At 49.9% G+C, this 24,592-nt stretch overlaps 2 protein-coding genes across 11 annotated transcripts in view; both read left to right on the top strand.

The window, feature by feature from the left end:
• The window catches only part of NOTCH1 (notch receptor 1), a 43,539-nt gene extending 27,503 nt beyond the window's left edge, over positions 1-16,036 (top strand). Inside the window, exons 15-34 of one of the 2 annotated variants that reach the window (XM_068914732.1) lie at positions 40-153; positions 1,347-1,466; positions 1,871-2,023; positions 2,511-2,739; positions 2,979-3,180; positions 3,296-3,449; positions 3,747-3,931; positions 4,390-4,522; positions 4,974-5,093; positions 5,188-5,300; positions 5,931-6,502; positions 7,277-7,705; positions 8,522-8,670; positions 9,301-9,517; positions 9,872-9,962; positions 10,240-10,405; positions 11,184-11,479; positions 11,910-12,057; positions 12,170-12,267; positions 12,730-16,036. In XM_068914732.1, coding sequence (XP_068770833.1) covers positions 40-153; positions 1,347-1,466; positions 1,871-2,023; positions 2,511-2,739; positions 2,979-3,180; positions 3,296-3,449; positions 3,747-3,931; positions 4,390-4,522; positions 4,974-5,093; positions 5,188-5,300; positions 5,931-6,502; positions 7,277-7,705; positions 8,522-8,670; positions 9,301-9,517; positions 9,872-9,962; positions 10,240-10,405; positions 11,184-11,479; positions 11,910-12,057; positions 12,170-12,267; positions 12,730-14,199 — 5,159 coding nt within the window. In that variant the 3' untranslated portion in view covers positions 14,200-16,036. Of the gene's footprint in view, positions 1-39; positions 154-1,346; positions 1,467-1,870; positions 2,024-2,510; positions 2,740-2,978; positions 3,181-3,295; positions 3,450-3,746; positions 3,932-4,389; positions 4,523-4,835; positions 5,094-5,187; positions 5,301-5,930; positions 6,503-7,276; positions 7,706-8,521; positions 8,671-9,300; positions 9,518-9,871; positions 9,963-10,239; positions 10,406-11,183; positions 11,480-11,909; positions 12,058-12,169; positions 12,268-12,729 lie in introns of both variants that reach the window. The other variant, XM_068914731.1, reaches the window with a different exon arrangement.
• Positions 16,037-21,351: 5,315 nt separating this feature from the next.
• The window catches only part of SEC16A (SEC16 homolog A, endoplasmic reticulum export factor), a 31,437-nt gene continuing 28,196 nt past the window's right edge, over positions 21,352-24,592 (top strand). For all 9 annotated transcript variants that reach the window (XM_068915376.1, XM_068915375.1, XM_068915372.1 and 6 more), the window contains exon 1: positions 21,352-21,512. The gene's annotated coding sequence lies outside the window, so the exon portion shown is untranslated. The remainder of the gene's footprint in view (positions 21,513-24,592) is intronic.

The raw sequence follows: 24,592 nt of genomic DNA, 5'->3' as shown, positions 1-24,592 counted from the left end.
TCTTCCACACCTTTGTGTATTTTTTTTTTTTAAACACAGGACCTAACTGCCAGACCAATATCAACGAATGCGCTTCCAACCCGTGTCTGAATCAGGGGACGTGCATTGACGACGTCGCTGGCTACAAGTGCAACTGCCTCCTGCCCTATACAGGTGAGACGGCAGGTAGCTGCCCTCGCCAGCGGCTGCACTCAGTGCCCCGGGCTCCTGCGGGGCTGACGCTTCGTGTATAATTGAAAACCAGCCTCTGATGCACGTGCAACAGGCAGAAATCCTTAGCGCTGACCTGCCTGCAGCGGCCACGGGTTTGGGGCTGCCCGCGGTGCGCTCGACCGCGTGCAGGGCAGCGGCAGCTCCACCTCCCCGTGCCGTGGCCCATCCAGCCCGGCCCCGCTAGAGGAAACGTGAAGGAGCTTTCGGAAGCAGTTGGCCGGGGTTTCCTCCCTTCCCTCCTCCTCGAGGGGACGGAGCACAGGGAGGCGAGGGCCGCTCGGCCGCGGTGGCCGGAGCCTGTCCGCGAGCCGTCCGGGGAGCGGCGCTGGGGAAAGCGCGCGGCAGCCGCTCCGGCTCGGCCCTGTTGCCTTTGCGGGTCCGTGCAGCGAGCAGCCCCAGTTACCTGCTCCGACCGGCTGGAAAAACAGAGCTCGGGGTGGCCGCGCGAGGGCCCACGGCTGGGGGGGATTCTGCTGACCCGATTCCTGTTTGCCGGCCTCCCGCTTCCTCTTGCACAAATCGGCAACCTGTGCACAATTGTAGGAAGTCGTGATCCATTTCCCGTCTTCGGCAGTAGCCATAGAAACCCCTGGGGGGATGGGGAAGGGGTGAGGCAGGGAGTGGAAGGCTCTGGAAAATAGCAAGGGCCAGTTTGGGAGATACTGGCTGACAAGGAAGATAAGGGCTTGCGGGGAATGTGTCCCTTGGCTGGGCGTAAACAGGAAAAGCGGCTGAGCGGGGGAGCGCAAGGGGGGAAAAGACACCCCCAACTGCACTTCGCTTCCAAAGGAAGCATGCAGCTTTTTAATGGACCCCAAGCTGTAACGATGTAAAGGATTCGAGGGGAGCTGGGGTCACGGAGGACCCGGGGGTGGCGGAGAGGTCCGGCCCCTCCAGCTCCCCGGCGGTGCTGGAAGGGGTCCAGGAGAAGGCTGGTCCCATGGCCCTGCAGCCGCCGTCTGCTGAGCTCGGCCCCTGGGGCTGCAGGGGAAGCCCGAGGGCTGGAAGCAGCCCAGGACATCTCGGGAAGGTGGTGGGTGTAGTGAGAAGATCATGGGCCCCACCGCCTTTCGTTCCTGGGGGACGAGAGGGTGTCAGCGGGCCCTCAGCCCTTGGTGTCTGTCCCATCACAGGAGCCACGTGCGAGGATGTGCTGGCTCCCTGCGCCAACGGCCCCTGCAAGAACGGTGGTGAATGCAGGGAGTCGGAGGACTACGAGAGCTTCTCCTGCGGTTGCCCGTCCGGCTGGCAAGGTACCAGGGCACGGCCGGGGCTTGGCCTGGCGCTTCCACACCAGGAGAGTCCAGGCCGGCAGGGTTAATCATAACTAGCCTCCTCGGGCGCTTTTCTTTCCTCAGCTACTCGGGGTAGGAAAGAACAAAGAGGGGAGGGAGCGTTGCCTGGGAGCGAGAGCGGGGATGTGGAAACCGGGCATGTGGCTGCCTGTGTGACCTGTCAGCAGGGAGCAGCCCTGCACGATGCCCATCCTCACAGGAGCTTCAGACCTTCCCTAATGCTCAACCACAAGGGCTGTTTGCTGTGAGGGCTCCAGCCCCTGGTCTGAACTGGGCAGTGGTGGGACGCTTCCAGGGCCAAGGCAGCGGCTCTTGCCAGGGCTTCTCGACCCCTTAGCATCCATCCCGCTCTTGTCTTGCAGGTCAGACGTGCGAGATTGACATCAACGAGTGCGTGAAGAGCCCTTGCCGAAACGGTGCCACTTGCCAGAACACCAACGGGAGCTACCGCTGCCTTTGCAAGGCAGGCTTCACCGGCCGCAACTGCGACACCGATATCGATGACTGCAAGCCGAGTAAGGGCATGGGCCGCTCTGGGTAGCGCGCTCAGCCCTGCCCTGAGTCGTCAGCGTCTCTGCCCTCTCCAGGCCTGAGAGGAGCCCTCCCTCTGCAGAGGAGGGCTGCTTCCTCTATTCAGGTGCAGGCCATGCCGCATGGAGAGGTCTCCCATGGGGCCAAGCCCTGCTCAGAGGCGTTTTGAACGTCTCGGGCATACCTCGATTAGTCTACGTCAATCCAAGGCTAAGCAGTAGCTGGCAGGAAGCAGGTTATGGGGGGAAGTGATGTGCAGGTGGTGAGCAAGTGTGTCCTGTGAGCCCTCCTTGCTCTGGGTTCCCAGGTGACTGCTGAGCTGGCCTCTGCCTGTCTGCTGGCTCTGTCCCTGCCCTCTGCGCGGTGGAGGGATCTGTGCTCTGGGGCAGTGCTGCAGGGCAGCTTCCAGACAGGGCTGTTGTGCCAGGGCTGGATCTGTTGCATTTTAACGTGCCTGTCCCTTCTGTCCAGATCCATGCCACAATGGCGGCTCCTGCTCTGATGGTGTTGGTACCTTCTTCTGTGAGTGCCTGGCTGGTTTCCGTGGGCCCAAGTGCGAAGAAGACATCAACGAGTGTGCCAGCAACCCCTGCAAGAATGGTGCCAACTGCACTGACTGTGTCAACAGCTACACCTGCACTTGCCCCTCCGGCTTCAGTGGGATCCACTGTGAGAACAACACGCCTGACTGCACGGAGAGGTACTGGCCAGTAGGCACCAGGCACAGCTCAGCCTTTACCTGGGCTGCCTGTGCTGATTCAGGGTTCAAACGAGGGACTGAAGTCCGTGTCCCGCCCTCTAACCTTGGGCAAAGCCTTGCAAAGAGCAGTGGCTCGTGCTCTGCGCTTGCAGGGCCTTGCTGCTGGGGCCTCAGCACGGAGCGCATCAGCTGAGGGCAAACCACAGTGACTCACGGGAATGTGACGTTTGTGTTCCCAGCTCCTGCTTCAACGGAGGGACCTGTGTGGATGGCATCAACACCTTCACCTGCATGTGTCCACCTGGTTTCACAGGCAGTTACTGTGAGCACAACATTAATGAGTGTGACTCCAAGCCGTGCCTGAACGGGGGCACTTGTCAGGACAGCTACGGGACATACAAGTGCACTTGTCCCCAGGGTTACACCGGGCTCAACTGCCAGGTACAGAACGCTTGGCCTGTTGGTTACCCCAGCATCTCTCACGCTGCTGATCCCAGTGGCTGTCAATGTATGGTGGCTGTATCTGACCCTCCATCCCTTGCTCTCCTCTCCCTAGAACCTGGTGCGCTGGTGCGACTCCTCTCCCTGCAAAAATGGAGGCAAGTGCTGGCAAACCAACAACCTGTACCGCTGCGAGTGCAACAGTGGATGGACAGGGCTCTACTGCGATGTCCCCAGTGTCTCCTGTGAGGTGGCTGCTAAGCAGCAAGGTAACTAACTCCCTGCCATCGCTGTCTGCTCCCCTGCAGCCATGTGCAGCCTCAACAGGGCTGGGGTTGTATTCCCAGGAATAGCCACCTTTGCTACTGGGCTCTGCAGCCGAGTTCTGTTTTCGGGGATCTTTGGCACGATGTAGAATGTTCTCAAGGACTGCTGTAATGTGCACCCGCCACCCCCGAGGCTGCAATCCCCAGTGGGAGACATGGAGTGAAGTGTGGCCAGGACATGGCTCTGTGGCGCTTGGGTGTTGCTCAGGTCCCCGTGTCTCACTCTGCTCTCCCTGGCAGGCGTCGACGTAGCCCATCTCTGCAGGAACTCGGGGCTCTGCGTGGACACTGGCAACACTCACTTCTGCCGCTGCCAGGCCGGCTACACTGGCAGCTACTGCGAGGAGCAGGTGGACGAATGCTCCCCCAACCCCTGCCAAAACGGAGCCACCTGCACAGACTACCTGGGAGGCTATTCTTGCGAGGTGGGTGCCATGGTGGAGACTGCACCCCCCCCCCCCCGGCAGAGGGAGGCAGGGCTCTGGGGTGCTTCCCTGCCTGCGGCTGTTCTACCATTGATGGAATCGGATCACAGCCTGTTCTGCGCTTTGAGATCCGCTGGAGGAAAGTGCCAGTTACTGCCTTTCTTCTGCAAAAGGAGCTGCCCAAACTTCAGACTGGCATAATGCCCCTTGGCCACATTAAAGGCTGAGGGTGTTTCCTGGGTGTCTTGTGCAGCTGCTCTCCCGTGCAGCGCTGCGGCGCAGGGTGAGGGCAGCGAAAGCTTCGTCTGGCCCTTTTGGGGGAGTATGGTAGCTCCCGAGGGCAGGGGCTGGAATAGATCAGGCATTCGCGTATCCCAGGAACAATTGTGGAATTGAGGTTGGGTGAGACCATTACTGCAGCGAACATCTCTAATAGTTCCCCGCTTGCCTCCTTGCAGTGTGTGGCTGGTTATCATGGAGTTAACTGCTCAGAAGAGATCAATGAGTGCTTGTCCCACCCTTGCCAGAACGGAGGAACCTGCATCGATCTCATCAATACCTACAAATGCTCCTGCCCCAGAGGGACTCAAGGTAAATTAATTCCCCAGGCTGGGGCATTAGCGGGATGAGTACCGATATCCTTGGTATCTGCTCATTAGCTGCTCAGGCTAGTAGAAGCAAACGCAACGATGGAGGTTTGTGTTTGCTTGCTGGCTTAGCCATCAAGGCCGCGTAACCTTGGACTCAAGCTGTGTGGTGCTGCGCGCTTCCTGCCAGAGCAGTGGCTCAGACTGCCATTGGCCTGGTCAGGCTCAGCCCCTTTGCAGGGAGGTTCACTCAAGGGACCACCGGGCACCCTGATACTGTTTGATGAGCTGTGTGGGTTGTTCCCCCGTTTCTCTAGGGGTGCACTGTGAAATCAATGTGGATGACTGCAGCCCTTTCTTTGATCCTGTCACCCTGGGGCCCAAGTGCTTTAACAATGGCAAGTGCACGGATCGGGTAGGTGGCTACAGCTGCATCTGCCCCCCTGGCTTTGTAGGGGAGCGCTGCGAGGGAGACGTCAACGAGTGCCTGTCCAACCCCTGCGACGCGCGCGGCACCCAGAACTGCGTGCAGCGTGTCAATGACTACAAATGCGAGTGCCGGCCTGGCTACACAGGTGAGCACCGTGTCCTTCCCGCTTGCGGAGCGCACAGCCCCCAGCCATCTCGCAGGCGTTCCTCTGTCTCACACACGTTCCTCTCCCTTTGCAGGGCGCCGCTGTGACTCGGTGGTAGATGGCTGTAAGGGCAAACCCTGCAGGAACGGTGGAACGTGTGCAGTTGCCAGCAACACTGGCCGTGGCTTCATCTGCAAATGCCCCCCTGTACGTATCCGCTCCTCTCTGGTGGTGAGCAGTGCACAGGCCTAAGATATTGCATGAGCGCTGCAAATCAGCCCCTTGCATATCGCCAGTCTGGGGGATCCTTTCTTTCCAGCAGTAGGTAGGGGCTCCTCCAGCAGTCAGAGAGTAAAGGGCCCAGGATAGCTCCAGAGGCTTAGCAGGCTTGGATAGGTGCAAGCAGGGAAGAGGAGAGGGTTTGTTGCGGATAGTCACTACAGGAAGGTGTCTCCATACCCTCCTCACCAGTAATGAGGCTGGGTCAGCGTCAGAGAGAAGGAGGTGGCTGAGCCCTCAGGGTATGATCGGTAGCTCTATAGGACAGACTCTCTTCCACCTGGCCTGATGGACCATTATTTGCACCGTGTAAAGTTGGACCAGACAACTTTGTAGAAGGACCCCCCTTTTGTTTTGAGGGGGGTGGCCTAACAGGGTGTGCACTCTGGACTATTTTTGTCCATCGCTAGTTTCGGGGAAAGCCCCAGAGCTATGCCTTGTTTATGTCTATCTGATTGACTGGGTTTGTGCCCAGTTTCCCAGAACACGTGAGTGTTTTATGCTACGCACAGGACTGCATCAGTGATCCTAACTCCCTCCTTGCTGTCACCTCCCCAGGGTTTTGTTGGTGCCACTTGTGAGAATGACTCCCGCACCTGCGGGAACTTGCACTGCCTGAATGGTGGCACCTGCATCTCCATCCACAAGAGCTCCAAGTGCATGTGCACACCAGCCTTCACGGGTCCCGAGTGCCAGTACCCAGCCAGCAGCCCCTGCAATTCCAACCCCTGCTACAATGGGGGCACCTGCGAGTTCTTCAGCGATGCTTCCCCCTATTACCGGTGCAACTGCCCTGCCAACTTCAATGGCCTCAACTGCCACATCCTTGACTTTGATTTCCAAGGTGGGATTGGGCAGGATATCATCCCACCTAAAATCGAGGAGAAGTGTGAGATTGCAGTTTGTGCAGGGTACGCTGGCAACAAGATCTGTGATGGGAAATGCAACAACCACGCGTGCGGCTGGGACGGAGGTGACTGCTCCCTCAATTTCAATGACCCCTGGAAGAACTGCTCCCAGTCATTGCAGTGCTGGAAGTACTTCAATGATGGCAAGTGCGACTCTCAGTGCAACAACGCTGGCTGTCTGTACGATGGCTTTGACTGCCAGAAGTATGAAGGGCAGTGCAAGTAAGTGACTTGCACCTTGGTCCTCTTGCTTTACAGCCGTGACCTCTAGGTTGATCATCTGGGAATATTTTCTGGTAGTATCGGCTAAGGCTGCTAAGTTCAGACCTGTTATTTCGTAGCTTATTTTGCTTTTTATGTGCTGCTCTGCTGTATATGGGGCTGCATCTCAAGCAACCTTTTACACCCACTTAGCTTTCTGTGCTTGGCTCTTTCTGGATGGCTTTCCTGTCCTCGCCAGTCTCATGTCACAGTGAATTTCCTCCATGCCATCCTTGCTTGATCCATCATCCCCTGCAGGCATTCACCACTAAGTGCTGTAACCCACAGTAGTAACACAGTGAGTTTTAGTGTAATGAGAGCTCAGATGGAAGACCAGCCAGAAAGCATGATGATGTTAGCATTCAGGCATTTGCCAAACATTTTCTTTGGCAACAGCAGGAACTTAATCCCAGATTCCTAACAAACTCTTATTTGAGTAACTATTCTGTGTCCCCATATCTTGTCTGAGTCACGGCAATTTGTCCTTGTTTTCTGGCGCCTAAAATGCTGCTCATAATTTAGCAGCTGCTATCCTTCACCCCCAGAGGTGTACAGTTTGCAGCACTGCATGAAACAATTCCCTCTTATGACAATCGGTTTAGTGTCCATTGAGATGAGCAGTACTTAAATGAAAGAGAGATCTTTATGAAACGCAGATTATTTTCTCAGTAGATAGGTAATATGAGCACTACTTAGTCTAATACATCCTTCTGCCTTTCTTTTTCTTCTGCCCAGCCCTCTGTATGATCAGTACTGTAAAGATCACTTCTCAGATGGTCACTGTGACCAGGGCTGTAATAATTTTGAGTGCGAATGGGATGGTCTGGACTGCGCAAACAATATGCCGGAGAAGCTTGCAGACGGCACTCTGGTCGTGGTGGTCCTGATCACTCCAGAGAACCTGAAGAACAATTCCTTCAATTTCCTCCGGGAGCTGAGCCGTGTGCTGCACACCAACGTGGTCTTCAAGAAGAACCCCAAGGGAGAGTATATGATCTTTCCATACTACGGCAATGAGGAGGAGCTGAAAAAGCATTACATCAAGAGGTCAACAGAGGACTGGTCAGATATGTCTAGTGCTGTCATCAACAAAGTAAAGACCAGCCTCTACTCCAGGGCTGGCAGAAGGCAGAAGAGAGAGCTGGATCAGATGGACATCAGAGGGTAAGGGGGATCAATGAGTTCTTTTTTTTTTTTTTTTTTTTTGCTGAACAGCCTTTGTTTTCTGTGTTGATAATAGTAACACGCTATGAAAAAAAGGATGTAGGCCAGATAGTTGTATTTAGATGTTGCCTTCTGTATGAATAGAAACCGGATTTTGCTCTTATGTGGGAAAAGTGAGTGATTGCTCAGGAGTCCCTGATACAATGCTGCCACAACTCTCACGATTAAACGAGTCTTGTGTATTGTTAGGAGCTGGGACTGGGTTGGGTGGGACCTGGAAGCAGAGGCTGGCCTGACCATCTGTCTGACTTCAGGAAGTCGTTAAGTTAAGCCTCAGTTTCTCCCTGGGAAATGCTTTCTATAGTTTTGTTGTAAAACTCAATTACTGCAAACTGTACGTGTTCGGAGATCTTTGGTATAAAGATACAGATCCAACCTTGTCTCTCTCTATGGGCTCAATCAAAAGTCTGGAAACCAAAGGAGTTACAGCAACGAAACCGATGTGAAAAGATCTTAAAGGCTCCCGTATAGCATTCTTATTTAAGATGCTGTAGCGTCTGGGTAATTTTAAAGCGCTGTTAAGCAGAGACTCCCATGCATTCCCATAGACAAGGAGTTAGACTTCACTTCATTCAGATAAATCCAATAGACCATCGGCGTGAGGGGCAGGGCTTGGGCCGCAGAGAAGCAAAGAAATGAGTTCCCACCTTCTAATAGCCACCGATGTAGGGTTAAGGAGGGAAGGGAGACGGGTCTTATCTATCTTTTCAGTGTGATCATCCCTCCTTATTTTTCATTGACTCTTCTCTAACACAGATCCATCGTTTACTTGGAAATTGATAACCGTCAGTGCATCCAGTCCTCTTCCCAGTGCTTCCAGAGCGCAACCGATGTGGCGGCTTTCCTGGGTGCCTTGGCCTCCCTTGGCAACCTGAACATCCCCTACAAAATAGAAGCTGTTAAAAGTAAGTGCAGCTGGCTGGATGGAGGCGAGAGACAACTGAAACTTTCCAGACCTATCCATATTTAGTTATGTGTCAGCTGGCTGAGATATTGTATCTGGGCACAGTCTGGTTTTAATAACCTTGCATTTATTTTTTCCTTAAGTCTATTTTTAAAAAAAATACAAAAATAGTTTATTATTTTTGCTTATTCCAGGTTTATTTCAAAATCATTATGCTATAAAAGTTAAAAAAAAAAAAAAAGAAGAAACCAACCCGCTCCAATCAATCAGTGACATGCAAGGAGTTGAAGTTTGTATCTTGAAAATCCCCCCTAAATCCTTTTGTCTTAACAGCTCAATGCAAGCGCAATGATTTGAAGTTTGCTAATCCTTTTCCTTAAAGGAGAAAAAAGTAAAGCTGTCTCCTGATGCAGCTGGCTTGTGCAGCGGAGAATTTGCCGATAGTTTGCAATTCTGATTAATAGCATATAAAATGACCTTATTTTTTTTTGGGGGGGGGGAGGGGAGGCGAGGCTGATTTGGATCAGCCTTAGGTACCTTTATTAACTAATTTTGCTTCATTTCCTCTCTATCACTGGTTTGCTATGCAGCTTAATGTCTCAGCGTCTCTTTGTGCCCCACTGTTTTTTAGGTGAAACGGCTGAGCCCACAAGGAACTCCCAACTATATCCTATGTATGTAGTGATGGCTGCGCTGGTCTTGCTTGCTTTCATTGGAGTGGGGGTACTGGTATCTCGTAAGCGGCGCAGGGAGCATGGGCAGCTTTGGTTCCCAGAAGGCTTCAAAGTGACAGAGTCGAGCAAGAAGAAGCGACGAGAACCACTTGGGGAGGATTCTGTTGGACTGAAGTGAGTAATCTGCTTGTTAACCCGTCAAATACAGTGGACTGGGGCTGTTTGGGAGCTCTTCTCAAAGAACCCGTTTGAGTTTTGTTCTTTAATGCATCATATCGGTGTAATGGGGAAGAGGAAAATAGGTTTTTTTTTAGTTCTGCATGGGGAAAACAGTGCTCCAGTTTGGAGGAGGATTTAAATGCTTCATGGTCCATTTGCACTTGGTGAAAAATTGAAGGCAGCTTGAGGGGAGCTTTCTGGAAATTGCCTTGTTCATTTCTTGTTTCAGTTTTTGCATGTAGAGAAACAGTCTGTCACACACCGCTTCTTGCAGAGGAGCTAATTTCTTGCATGTTTTTATTTTTAAAGACCCCTCAAAAATGCTTCAGATGGCACACTGATGGATGACAACCAAAATGAATGGGGTGATGAGGAGACCTTGGACACCAAGAAGTTCAGGGTAGGCTAAGTGCAAGATTTCCTTTTTGTGTTGCCAATAGTTATTCACTTGGTTTTAACACGAAAGGAGCAGAGTGCTGTGAGAAGCAACGGAATGGAGTACCCACAGGGGCCCAGCCTGTGCTGCTCACTACTTCTGAAGGCTCCTTTTCAAACCTGTGTGTGACAAATGCAGCTTTGTGACTTGCAGAACTTTCCAAGTTACAACTCGCTTTCCGTCCTCCCACCCCCGTCTCGTGTGTTTTTCTTGCTGTTCATTTCCGTTTGTCCTTTCTCAGTTTGAGGAGCAGGCAATGCTCCCTGATACAGATGATCAGACAGATCACAGGCAGTGGACTCAGCAGCACCTGGATGCAGCTGACCTTCGCATATCCTCTATGGCACCTACCCCACCGCAAGGTGAAATCGATGCAGACTGTATGGATGTCAATGTTAGAGGCCCTGGTAAGGCAGAGTCCTTTCTTTTGCTGTGCTACTTGTCAGTTAATTTAAAATCCTCACTTATTCCTGGCAGATGAGCAGACCCAGACAGACCTACCTATTTCTATTTCTAATAAGTCTGTCACTACCCTCTCAGCCAAGTGTAAAGGAGTCAGCGCTAGCCATTCTTCTACCTTGCATGGTTACTGTTCTGCATGACTTAAAGCGATAGACCCTATCACATTTTGCTTTCCATAAGATCTCTTTGTTTAATCACAGAGATGGAAATTAGAGGACACAGGAAAAGTACCTATTAAATCATCCAGCTTCTCTCTCTGCCAATCCAAGATTCCTCCCCTTCTGCCAAACTGCACATTTCAAGATCATCTTTCACTTTTTTAATTGTTTTAATAGTAAATAGATTTTTAACTATTCAAAACGTTTGATCTTCCCCCACCTTTGTGAAATTGTCTTCTGAAATAGTGAAAATATTTAAGGCTATGCTGTACTGTACTAAAGTTTGCGTTAAGCAGCCTTCCATATAGACTGCACCTTGCATGTTACAGTGTCCAAGCTAGCAGACAAAATAGGAAAACCAGTGAGTGATGAGATGCCACTAAGGAATTTCAGATCCATATCAGAGGAAGGATATTCATGTTTGATGTTTATAACCAACCAGGAACTCAGTCTTTATGCACCCATGAGAATAAACAGCTATTGCAGGCAGAACACCTTGCTGAACTGCCTGCATCACAGACGGGTTAAAAAGCTTTTTTTCCCTGAGTTCCTCTGTATTTCCCAGACGGCTTCACCCCCCTCATGATCGCCTCATGCAGCGGTGGAGGGCTAGAGACTGGCAACAGTGAAGAGGAAGACGATGCCCCTGCGGTCATCTCAGATTTCATTTACCAAGGCGCCAGCTTACACAACCAGACTGACCGCACTGGTGAGACGGCGCTCCACTTGGCTGCCAGGTACTCTCGCTCCGACGCTGCCAAGCGCCTGCTGGAGGCTAGTGCCGATGCAAACATTCAGGACAACATGGGCAGGACTCCTCTCCATGCAGCAGTCTCTGCCGACGCCCAAGGAGTCTTCCAGGTACCTCAGCCTTTAGCCGCCAGTCTCAGGGTGTTCTCTATCTATAGGGGAAAGTATACTTGTGCTACGTGTTGAGTCAGTCATACGACTGATCCTGCCCTTGCTTGAGGAAGTCATAACTTCGATGAGAATTTATTTCTCTAGAGTCAGTTTTGCCCTAGTAATTACTGCTATGGCAAGGTACAGTAGTGGAAGTCTTGACGACTGAAGCCTCTCTTATTTCAGGGCAAGGCACAGCAAAGCATCAGTGCAAGCTTTCCCTTAGTTGCTCTCCTGTTGCACGCCTGCCCTGGACAGAGAGGGGTGACACCAGGGACTCTGCCCCTGGGAAGGGGTTGATAAGCTCTGAGACGTGGGTATCTCTCCGGAATCTCTGCTGTCTGTCTCTCCTAATGTTTGCATTTCCTGTGCTTTGATCTTGTTGCGGCAGATCCTTATTAGAAACAGAGCAACCGATCTTGACGCCCGAATGCATGATGGGACCACTCCTCTGATCTTGGCTGCTCGCTTGGCTGTGGAGGGCATGCTGGAGGATCTGATCAACTGCCATGCAGATGTCAATGCCGTGGATGATCTAGGTACTGCGGGCAACTAAAACGCGTTCCTTCTCAGAGGCAGCAGGAAGGGGCTGCTTGCTGTTACTCTTACCACTTGCTAATGCATCCTGTATTTCACGGTCTTCCTTCACAGGCAAGTCAGCACTGCACTGGGCAGCTGCTGTGAATAATGTTGAAGCCGCAGTAGTCCTCCTGAAGAATGGTGCCAATAAGGATATGCAGAACAATAAGGTAGGAGTCTTCTAGGCTGGCAAATACATGAGACAGTGCTTTTCCTGTGTATAAGTTAAAGGGTAATTTTTGCCTAAACTGCAAGCCTGTCTGGCACTGAGATTCTTATTTGATTGTTCTGCTGTGGTTGAAGCTGCTGGATTTAAGCCGTAGTGGTAGTGTGGGATTTGGTCTTATATGGGTGGTGTTGATGGCCTGTGCAGCGCTTGGTGAGAGATATGATACAGTGTTAGTGTGGCCATCTCCCTGCATGTCCTAGGTCACTCATAGGGTTCTTGGTTTGATATCAGTACGAGGAGATGGCTCAGCAGGGTTAGACCAGGCAGCAGCAAAACCTCACCAGATGAGGGACAGTTACAAGTCTCTCTCACCCAGTTCCATGGTTGTGGGCAAGGAGCTCAGGATGGTATTAGCCAGGAGAACCTGTGCACAGAAAGCCAACCATCTTTGCTGGGTTTCTAGGAGGAGACCCCACTGTTCCTCGCAGCCAGAGAAGGGAGTTATGAAACTGCCAAAATCCTCCTGGACCACTTTGCGAACCGCGACATCACAGACCACATGGACCGTCTCCCGCGGGATATCGCACAGGAACGCATGCACCACGATATCGTGAGGCTGCTGGATGAGTACAACCTGGTGCGGAGCCCACCACTGCACAACGGCCCGTTGGGGGCACCCACGCTGTCCCCACCGCTCTGCTCTCCCAACAGCTACATTGGTAACCTGAAACCTGCCGTCCAGGGCAAGAAGGCCAGGAAGCCGAGCACCAAGGGCCTGAGCTGCAATGGCAAGGATTCCAAAGACCTCAAAGCGAGGAGGAAAAAATCACAAGACGGAAAAGGATGCCTGCTCGACAACTCCAGTGTGTTGTCACCGGTAGACTCCCTGGAGTCGCCCCATGGGTACCTGTCAGATGTTGCCTCTCCTCCGCTGATGACTTCTCCATTTCAGCAGTCCCCTTCCATGCCTCTGAATCATCTGCCAGGCATGCCTGATGCCCATATGAGCATCAACCACCTCAGCATGGCTGGGAAGCAGGATATGGCCATGGGAAACTCCAGCAGGATGGCCTTTGATTCAGTGCCACCACGTCTCTCTCACCTGCCTGTCTCCAGCCCCAGCACAGTCATGAGCAGCGCCCCAATGAATTTCTCCGTTGGTGGCGCTGCCGGTCTGAATGGGCAGTGCGAGTGGCTCACGAGGCTGCAAAACGGCATGGTTCAGAATCAGTATAATCCAATGAGAGGCAACATGCAACCAGGGACGCATCAGCAAACGCAAAGCCTTCAGCACGGCATGATGACCTCCCTGCACAGTGGCTTGCCCACCACAAGCTTGTCACAGATGATGAGCTACCAGGCCATGCCTAACACCCGGCTGGCTTCCCAGCCTCACCTGATGCAGAGTCAGCAACTACAGCAGATGCAACAACAACAGCTGCAGCAGCAAAACATGCAGCAGCAGCAGCAGTCGCAACAACCCCAGCAGCAGCCACCCCAGCAGCAGCCACAACAGCATCACAACCCCAGCTCCAATGCTAGTGGCCACCTCAGTCAGAATTTCCTTGGTACCGAGCTAAGCCAGCCTGACATGCAGCCGGTGAGCAGCAGTACCATGGCAGTCCACACCATCTTGCCTCAAGATTCCCAGATGCTGCCCACGTCTCTGCCATCCTCCCTTGCACAGCCCATGACCACCACACAGTTTTTAACTCCACCCTCTCAGCACAGTTATTCCTCCCCCTTGGACAACACCCCCAGCCACCAGCTCCAGGTGCCCGATCACCCTTTCCTAACACCGTCTCCGGAGTCACCGGACCAGTGGTCGAGCTCCTCTCCTCATTCCAATGTGTCCGACTGGTCCGAGGGGATCTCTAGCCCTCCCACGAGTATGCAGTCACAGATGGGACACATCCCTGAAGCCTTCAAGTAAAAGACCATGCTTCAGAGACACTGATGCTCAGTGGGAGTTAGAAGCTCAAGGGAGATCTTTTTTAAAAGGACACTGGATGCTTTTATTAAAGGATCCTTTTTAAATATGTTTTTATACAAAAATAAAAAGACAAATTAATTTTTTTTTTTTAGTATTTATTTATGTACTTTTTATTTTACATGAAACACTGCCTTTTTTATTTATATGTTCTATTGTTAAGAACTCAATGTGGGACACATCAGTTGTGTTCCAAGAAATCAAAAAATTAGATTTTTACCGAACGTTCTCTTTTGTTTTTGGGGGGTTTTTTCATTGTGTTAATTTGAGAGAAAATGTTTATGTAAAGCTCTAAGCAATGATTCATGATTCTGAAATGCCATTAATTTATTTTTTTTCTCTTACAACCCAGAAAAAGATGTGAGAAAGAAAAGGGGAAGGGAAAATTAACTACAAATACCACTCTTTAGGGGGAAAACAAAATTAAGTATGAACGGATTTTGAAACGTACTTTAAAATGTTTCCTTGGCTATTTTATCAGAGAGGACGTTTTATGGTATCGGTCATGAATCTTTGTTTAAAGTTTCAGTATTATATAGTTGTACATTTGCCTTGATAATAGAAATTCTTGTTCTCTCTCTCTCTTTTTATATATATATATAAAAATATATATTTAAATGATTTCTACGATCAAAAACCCAAGATTATAGACCTGACAACAGGTTCTAAGCTAACAAAAATCTACAAAACACGAATGCTGCCCAAAAACAAAGAGTATTTGCCAAACTTTTTAAAAAAGCAAACCCATAACTGGAGTTTATACATACAGGAAACTTAATTTTACTTTAAATATCTTTACAGGCAATTTTTTTGGTTTTGTTTTTGCAGTTGAGTAACTGTTTAAGAAATAAATGCTAAGATTTGAACTTTTAGAACCACATCCTTATTTTAAGGATGGCCTTACCTATTTTAAAGAAGGCGTGTCTATTAATGCAGACGGCCTGAGAAAAGTACAAAGCATTATAACGCTGCCACCAACGAGTGTTCACCCGTACGTGCAGGTCCTCCGGCGGTGCTGGTTGCTGGGTGTTCAGCGACAGCGCTGCCAGGCGTGGGGGGACGCTGCACTGCCGCTGCAGCAGCAGGGCAGACGGATACCCCAGCCGAGCCTGTGCTCGGAAACGTTGACATTCTGTTCTTGTTAGTCTGGAGTGATGCATCTTTTTTTATATTGATGTACACTTATGTAGAGGTGTGGGGAACACACAAAAAGAAAAATATGTAAAATACAGTATACGCCTGTGGCAGATTTAATGTTTGTAAATATGGTTTTTTTTTTTTAAGAAAAGGTGGATTTTGTTTCAAAAATCTAAATGAACAAGTCTTAAATATATCATAAATATATCACCTTATAGAGGTGTTGGAATATCCCTCACTTGGCTGCAAAGGTAAGGAGATAGACTGTGATTAGATATGCATATGAGACATGCAAATAGACAGCAGTTAATCAAGAAGACCTAAGAAAAGGGAAACTTTCCTTGTTCCTTTTTATTAGAACACCAAATAAACGGATATTTCTCAAAGCACAAAGCTTTGTTGAGCACTCATCTTAGTTAACATTTCAGAGCATTGTTATTGTGACATCCTTAACGTGAGTGATTTAAACATCATGTGGTGTTAAATCTTCCTATGTTTTATAAACTAGAGTGTAGTTTAAGAAAAGATATCTTCTGTAATAAAGTTATCTACATGCAAAGTTGTAGTTTGCAAAAATGATGTATTTTTTTTTTGTTAACTGATTTGCAATAAATGATGCTTCTGGGCATCTAGATTTTACTAAAACTGGACAATTAGTGGTTTTGTTGCGAATCGATTGAAAGGCTTCTGTGGCTCAACACCCACTATCCATCGGTTTTGGAGGGGGACTACATCGCGGCACTTTCCTAACAAGTTGTTCTCTCTCAGAGAGGGCTTTTGGACGATGACACTTTCTCCTTACCTCACGCGAAACTCTCAGTGACTTCAGAAGTTTGATTGGCGCAAGGCAAGAGGCTCTGAACCGGCACGCAGTCTACCCAGGCAGTCTTTTACCTGTGCTGCAGATATTCCCATGTCAGCAGGCACCTCTGCCGTTAGGTCAGGATCCAAAACGGGAAATAGCAAAAATATGTTTTAAATGACCTTTTTTCAGACATTCCAGATACTTTATTCTGTCACTTAAAAGCACCGTCTCCTTATCGGTACTGTTATTTTTTTAGGAGGATTCTCTGGCTGATGAGACAGTGAAGGGTGAATAATGGCCACGTGTTTTTCATTACGTAGGGTCTATGGGAACGGAACCCTCCGAGTGGTGTTAAGAGTTATGTATAGAGCTTCCTGTTTCACACACACAACAGCATAAGGCAGAGCTCTCAAACGTGGCTGCTCGCACAGATATCATAAACAAATTCCAAAGACATCTAGAGACGCTGCTGAGGGAGAAGCAGCAGCAAAGTGAAAGTACTGCTGAAGCCGCTCAGTGTACAAAGCTTGTCACGCAGTGACGCTTACTGTAGTTGCTGCACTCAGCTTTTTAAGGTAATTTATTGTAAATGCTCCTTTTCCCCATGAGGACTCTATATTACAACTTCAAAGTCCTCAAATACCTGGATATAAATAGCCAACCCGTGGCCCTCCTCCCACATCAGATAAGCCTGGTAGCTCTTGGAGCGCCGGTATTTTCTGCTTGGCGGCCAGGGAGGGAGAGGGCATGTGCGTACACGCACCAAGTATCCAGCTCCAGACGGATTCGGGGCCTTCAGACATTTGCAGTACGGCTGGCCGGAAGCCAGTGCCACAGCAGCGCTCTTTTTGCATTAAGAGTCCTCTGCCGGACTCCAAAAGCCACACGAGTTACCAATAGCAAATGCTCGTGCCCCTATCAGCTTGCCTTATCTTCAGTGCAAGCTTAAGTGACCCATCCTCTTGGGTTTCTGTGACGCTTACCAGCCCCAAGCATTTTACGTGCTTTCCAGCAAGGCTGAAATGCAGCTCCGCTGGATGCAAGGGAGGTGATTTGCCAGTATGCACTCCATGCAAACTTAGTGGAAAGGGCTACTTGAATTGAAGACAAATCCCCCCACAAGGCAGTGGTTCATTAGTGAGGACTTTCATTACCAGTAGGGATACCTATCCTATCCTTATGATAAGCTTCCTGAGACATGTCCTTTCTGTGTCTCACTGTGTCCCGTCTGGGATATGCTAGATGAACTGTGTCTGCCTTCACCGCAATTTGCACGTGTGCAGACCATGACTCATGTTTGGGACCATCCAGCTCACTATTCCCATGCAGCCCATCCTTCCAGGCTTATCCCACACATATCTATCCCACTGTTCACACTCTGCACAGAGCTCATGCCCATGTCTGTCTGCAAATACTGCATGCCTGTGTATTCCAGTGAGACTGGGATACATGCATGCTAATATGAGGCATTGGAAAGACCTTCTCCTTCCCCCTGTGCTGTCTGGTTTAGCATGTAGCACTCTCATCACCAAGGGTCAAGACAGGAATTTGGCCTGGAACCGATGAAAAAAGGGCTACAAGGATGTGCTGAACACTTGACATGACAAGAGGCAACTGAACACAGTTGGCTACTTTAAAGAAATGAGGAGTTGCAAAGCATGTGATTTCCATGCGTGTGCATCAGAGGGATAGTAAGAGGGAAGAGAGGGCTGAATACCTAGGACAGAGACAAAGCAGAAAAGCCTGCATTGGCATACATGAATAAACAGCAATAAATTGGCCATAGACTAATTCAAGCTAGACATCAGAGAAGGATGCCTAAGCGCCAGAGGAGTAAGGATGTGTAATATTCTCCCGGTGGGAGGGTAAGGTTTTAGCCCCCAATGAGTCTCTGGCTTATGAAAGGATTCTGGTGCCCCACAGACTCCTGCCAGTCCCTCTTCCCTGCCTTTCCGAGTCCCTGGCGGGTACAGGAGCTAATCCTGGGGTCACAGGTCCCCAGCTGGATACAGGCAAAGTCAAATGCGAACCAAGAAAAACAGTCTCATTTTTCAACCCTTCCATCCAAACTCACGGCTTCCCACAAACTCTGTATTCGTCTCCCCCCCAGTCCCTTCCAGCCAACTGACGTCTGACCACAAGCTCAAGCCCTCATGCCTGCAAAAGATGCTGGGGGACGAATAGGTCAGGACAACTACAGCTGTTTGGGGATTCCAGGTGAAAACAGCAGGCAAGCACTGACATTGCATTCCGGGGCAAGGGAAGAGTTCAGAAGCGTTTGCACAAAAGGAGATTAGCGCGGAGCTGTTCCGATGGTAGCATGTTGTTGGTATGAGGAATGGCTGCATCTGAACTATTTGTTTACATGCTGGAGGGCTTGGGTTTTTTTAATTCTTTGTTTTCATTATTCCTGCTCAATTAGATGGGACATTTAGAAGTTGCTACTCTGTATTGCTTTTACCTCCAGGCTACCGGTGCTTGCTCAGAAAGTTGCTAACAGCTGCTTGAACCCTGATTGCTGAATTGTTGCTGCAGTTCAAATCACCCCCTCAAGAATGTACAGAAGGAGCCAAATTCAGCCAAGGTGTAGCCTCGCTCGAATTACACCTGGGGTAATGTGGCTGGGGTAGTCTGAGCAATGTCAGCAACTAAATGAGTAAATAAATAAAGCTCAGCTTGTCTGAGGTGGCTAACGATACTTAATACCTGTACTCATAGGAGAAACTCTCCTTTAGCTATTGCTCCCGTTTCTGGAAGCAGAGAGCAACCTTTTAAGCATAAGCTCTCTGGGGCAGGGCTGTGTTGCCGTTGCCTGCAGTACGGCTGGATAAATTACCAGAACTGAATGGCAAAGGTCAGTATTGTTTGTACTGTACCCTAGCTCAGCTGATGAAAAGGGAGAGGAGGGGTATGCTGTTCTCTTCCCTTCAGCATGTCTTTTTATTTGTGATGTGTCACCCTCAAGTCCAAAATTGGTTTCACTTGATTAGTACAGCAAATCAGTTATAAAGCTTCATGACAGAAAGGGATTCAATGTCTTAATAATTTTTTTTATAATTGCATATTAAACAGGAGAGCAGCAAAGGTGAGATCCCATCATAACTTAATGTTTGAATTGTGTATATAGAACAGGTTAAATATAGACTGTAAATAGATAGTTATAGATACAGATGTAAGCTGTTAATGGTATTTGCAGGATACCTATATATTTGAAAAGCCAGTCTGGCTAACTAAAATCGTATTTCCTCCGATTACACCTGTTGGGGAAAATACCAAGGGAGGACAGAGGCCTTATCTGCATTTCATGCCTATGTAGGGAAATGGTATTTGACAAGCTAGTTTATAAGGCTGTTGTTACAAAAGAGGGAGATGAAAGGCCCTTTAAAAATCACAGCACTGCCTCTGGTTCCCACACCAGCATCAAAGTGCTGCTTCCCCCGCTTGGACTGCGCTTTGAGGATATTACTGTGCTTTAATGATCAAGTGTGCAGAAAACAGCTCTTGCACTGATAATGACCCTTGATTAAGATGTTTGTTTAGGTCATTTGTATTTTCCCCTCCAAAGCTTGTTGTTCAGCGCAGAGCGCGACAACACAGGCACAGCGGCTACTGCTTGTGCACAGACTCTTGTAAATGAGACGCATCATTCTTACATCTTAACAATAACCCCCCCCCCCCCCAAAAAAGCTTTGTGTTCGTGTGAAACGGAGCCTCAAAGCAGAATTAGGGCACAAAGCAGAGTGGCGTACAGGCTTGAGGCCTGCACATGATGGGGGGAGATATCATGCTACTTAGTATCTTGGCTAAAAACGGGACGTTTGCTTCTCTGGAAAAGTGCGTTTGTAAATCTTTACAATAGCGCCTCATGTCAATAGCTGCACGCAGAAGAACCGTGGCATCTGCTATGCTGCAGTTTTGGGTCACTCCTGTGCCAGCCTTCCAAACACTCCCACAACTAGTATCGCTTCAACATGACCAAGCAGCACATTTAAAAAAAAAAAAAAAAAAAAGGGAGGGGGGGAGACTTTGAGAAAGGGGGGGGACTTTGTTTTGCAGCCCCTGACGACGTGAAGGAGGGACGCGATTGCCTCGCCTTCGCCAAGAAAAGTTTCTAGCGCGCTCGGCTTCAGCAACCCGGTGGCGCTCAGGGCTGACGACCCGGCGCAAACGAGCTGAGCGGCGGACGAGCCCAGCAGCATCGGCCCCGCGCAAGGGCGAGCACTGCGCCTGCAGAAGGTCTGCTCAACGCCCACCCGCCTCCCTCTCGCCAGGCCGCCGCCGGCGGGGGGGGGCCGCAGCGTGGCCGACGGTGCTTGATCCCACCCTGGCGGTCTCCTCTGCCAGTGCAGCCGTCGCCTCTACTTTCAGGGCGAGCGGCGCCAGGGGAGGCGCGGAGGCCTTGGCAGCCTCCGCGGGCGCTTGAAGGCCCGGTGGCCGGGCGAGGCCGGGAGGCCGCGTGCCGGCGTCGCCCTGCAGCAGCCAGGCTCGGCGGGGACCGAAACCGATGGAGGCCCCGAGGCGAGGCCGGTCGGGAAACGGCCTCCGGCTGCCCGGGGTTGCCGAGGGGGGCCGCGCTCACTGGAGGCGCGGATGAGGGAAAGGCAGAGCCGCTCCTGAGGCGCGTACAGACCCCCGCAGGGCCTGCCCTGGCGATTCCTGGGAAGCCACGAGGCTCGTCCTCGCTGCCCGGCGGAGGCCCCGGCCCTCTCACGGGCCCCTACAGGGGCTGGAGGCCTCCGCCCAGGCCAGGCCTCGCTAGGGCAGCTGTCCCAGCGTGCGCAATGGGACTAGGGGCTGCGGACGGGGATATCTAGACTCCCCGCCTGGTACAGAGGCAGCCCCGGAGCGGCCATCCCACCTGCCCCTGACAGCCTCCCGAGGTGGGACTCGAACCCGCGACTCCAGCAGGCGCAGCCGCACTGCGCATGCGCCAAACCGCGGCGCTGCCAGCCGGGTGCTGCCGAGGCCACTTCCGCTTTCCAGGTTTGGGTTTTTTTTTTTTTTTTTTTTTTTTTTTAAATCCTCCGACACTTCTGCCCCCTTCGCCTTTAAGCCGTTTCGCCAGCGAAGGCGGAAGGGGCGGGGCTGGCAGGAGCGAAACACAAACAAGCGCGTCCGGCCCCGCGCGCGCGCACGCGCGCCCTGACGTCACCGCGTGCGCGGCGTGACACGTCGGCGGCGGCGCTGGCGCTCGGGGCCGGATGTTCCAAGATGGCGGCGGCGGCGGCGGTGGAGGAGGGGGTTGGTGCGGCGGCGGCGGCGGCGGGGGGCGGCGCCCGGTGCTGAGGGGCCTCCGCTGGCGGCGGGCTGCCAGGTAGCGGCGGGCGCGGCTGAGGCACGGGGCGTAGCGCAGCGCAGCCCACCGGGGGTCCCGGGCGGGCCGCGGCCCGCGGCAGAGCCGCCCGTGAGGGGCGGTGGGATCCCCGGCGGCCTCTCGGGGCGGCCTGGGCCTCCGCGCCGCCCCGCTGCCGGGGCCGCCGCGCACGCAGGCGAGGGCCCGCCGGCTGCCCCCGGTTCTCGGCCCGGTGGTGGTGGGGAAAGGGTGCCGCAGGCAGCGGGGCCGGGCTGCCCGGTGCGCTCGGGAGGGCGGCAGCAGCCGGGGCTGCTCCCGCGCCTCCCCTGGGGTGCCACGGCGGGGTGGGGGCGCGCACTGCCGGTGCCTTAAATCCTGCCCCCCGGGGGGAGAGGGGGGAAGAGTGGTGATTAAAGGCATCTCTCGACGTTCACTGTTATCTGTTTGCTTTAACAAGACACTTAAAATTCTCTCAAACCATTTGTTTTTCTCCACCTCAAGTTGTGCAGTGTCATAGGTCTGTGCTTTATTTGAATAGCAACTGGTACTGAGCTAGTAGTACAGTTTCCTGAAAATTTTGGGAACTACTGGTGTAATAGACTAGTGGTCTGTGCCGTTACTGGTGCAGTGGGCTAGTAGTTTACTCATAGGATGGCTAGTAGGCTAGTGCTGGTGTAATGGACTAGTAGTTCTTTACAAACAAATGGAAGTGTTTATTGTTGCCGCTCTCTATGATTTGTGTTCAAGTCTGTGCTTTTCATTCCACAAGAGCTCTTTACGCTTCATAACATTCGTACTCACAGTTGCCGTTTGTGAGAAAGCCAGTACGACACTTTCAACAGCCGTCAAGATGGAGCAATAGATAAACGTGTTCAATCTGAGTGTCAGCCACATGTGCATAGCTCTATAGTTGTTTACAATTGAAAAAATCTGAAGGAAAAAGCGTATTAGGTATTACTTAGATTTTAAGGGTGCAAGTTCATTTATCAGCTATTCCTGTCTTTGGGATTGCATGACACTATTTTATGCACATTGTCCTCAGTTTAGGAGACTGTGAACGTGAGCACATTGTTTCACATGTACATACGTATGCGTGTGTGTGTGTGTATCTATAAGAATTAATGTTAGTGTCCTATAACCTGCTTTGTGGACATACTTATTCCTATTTAAGAGTAGCTAGTGTACGTACCTTGGAGAAAGCATTAAATTAATCCTGACAAATAAATCTTTTTCGTGCAGGTAAATTTTCACAGAGGAGTTTAAACCAATCGTGCTTATACAGCTCATCAGATATAATTTATTGATGGTCTTGTCTGCAGTGTAGTTTTAATCTTTCTCTGTTTTTTCCTCCTTGGTAATTTTTTTTCTTGGCATATCTGGAAACAACTTCTGCAATTGTTATTTCTCCTGACTAACGCTTAGCAGGCTGTTCTGCATTATTCATTAATAAACTGAAGTTGTCCCAAAATTGTATTTCACATTTAAATTATCTGGCATGATCATGTTTGTTTTATTTGGACTTAAATCGTTACATCTTACATGCTTTTACTAATGTGTGCAGTCTGTTAATATTAACTTTCCTTCTGTAAGGAACCTGATACCCTCATATTGAACCTTTGTAATATAACATTAGAGATCTTGTTGTAGTAATGGCAAGACAGCAGTTACAAGTGGAATGCTGTACTTATTTTGATTAGCAGAGTACTGGTTGTCATAAGACTGGGATAAAGTATTAGGATTTCATTCTCTGTGTACATGTGATAAGACACTGTATGGAGCAAAGTTCACATTAAAAATTTGGAAGTGAGTATCTGAGTTATAAAACAGTTGGCTTTTGTTAATTGAAAAATTATTTGTGAAATATATCAAAGCACAACAGAACTGTTAGGTAGATATCGGCATTCTGTTCAGTTAAATTAGTGCTTTCCAGTAGGTAACTGTCTTGGCAGATGTTTTTATTAGCTTTTTTCCCCCTGCTTTGCAATGTATTGTGTAAAAAAAAAAAAAAAAAAAAAAAAAAAAAAAAAACAAACAAACACAAAAACAAAAAAAACCCTCTAGTTTATTGGAGGGAATTTTTGCAGTTAATACAGTAAAAAACACGATGAAAAATAAATGAGGATGTTCAAACAGTCTTAGAGAAACGTCTGGGATTTCTTAAGCTTGTGGAAGCTGAAGTAGATGATTGGGCAGGGTTTCCTGGTAATGTCCTGGTTGGCAGCCATCATGCCCTGCTGGAAAACATTTCGGTTACGGATACTTCATTCTACGTGATGTACTGTTAAAAAAAACAAGTCTGTCATACGTTGTTAAAAGCTTCCCTGAGTTGAACTGAACGAGTAGTGAAGAACAACTCTGGTCTTGTCAACTGCCCTTCTCCCCAAATTGGTCAGCAGTGATAAAATTGAAAAATACATGTTCCTAATTAGCTTATTGAGCTTCACGTGCACCAAATTCCTAACCGGTGTTGATTGAAGTTCTTGCTGGCAGAGTTGGAATACTTTTGTACCTGTCCATTCCACCCTGCAGTATAACACCACAACACTATCTGTGCCAGATTCCTACTAAAGTTAAAGTGGGGGCATTGATGAACTAGTAGGTGGGGGGAATGAATTATATTTTATATTTTTAAATACAACTTTACTGTTATGCAGCACTCTTCCAGAAGAAAGAATATTTGTGATGAAAACACAGTGGCCTTTCTCAAAACAGATAACACTACTGTCCTGAACAATATTTTCTTTATTAAAACAAAAATGGACTTGAGCTCTGTTGAGGGGAATAGCATCTGATGAATTCTTTCTGGAGAAGTTTGCTTCTCGTTTTACCTGTCAGAAGGTCCATTCACACTGAGCAACAATGCAGGAAAGCTGAAGGAATATAGTCTCTAACAGAATTTGAGAGCTAGATAGTATTTCCTCAACTGTTTTTTTTTAATTATGTTGAGCTTGCCATACTGTTTGCAGTTGCTAGCATAGACTGGCTGCTGCTGCGTTTGCTCTATGATGTGTACCGCTTAAAACACGTTTAGAGAATGTAACAGTATAATCCCATTGGTGCTATAATGGTCTCAGATTTTAAAATTTGTACGGGACCAAGCT

The sequence above is a fragment of the Struthio camelus genome, chromosome 20 (genome assembly GCF_040807025.1).
Source record: "Struthio camelus isolate bStrCam1 chromosome 20, bStrCam1.hap1, whole genome shotgun sequence".
NCBI lineage: Eukaryota > Metazoa > Chordata > Aves > Struthioniformes > Struthionidae > Struthio > Struthio camelus.
Note: the sequence above shows the minus strand (reverse complement) of the source record. Positions and strands in the feature narration are given on the sequence as shown.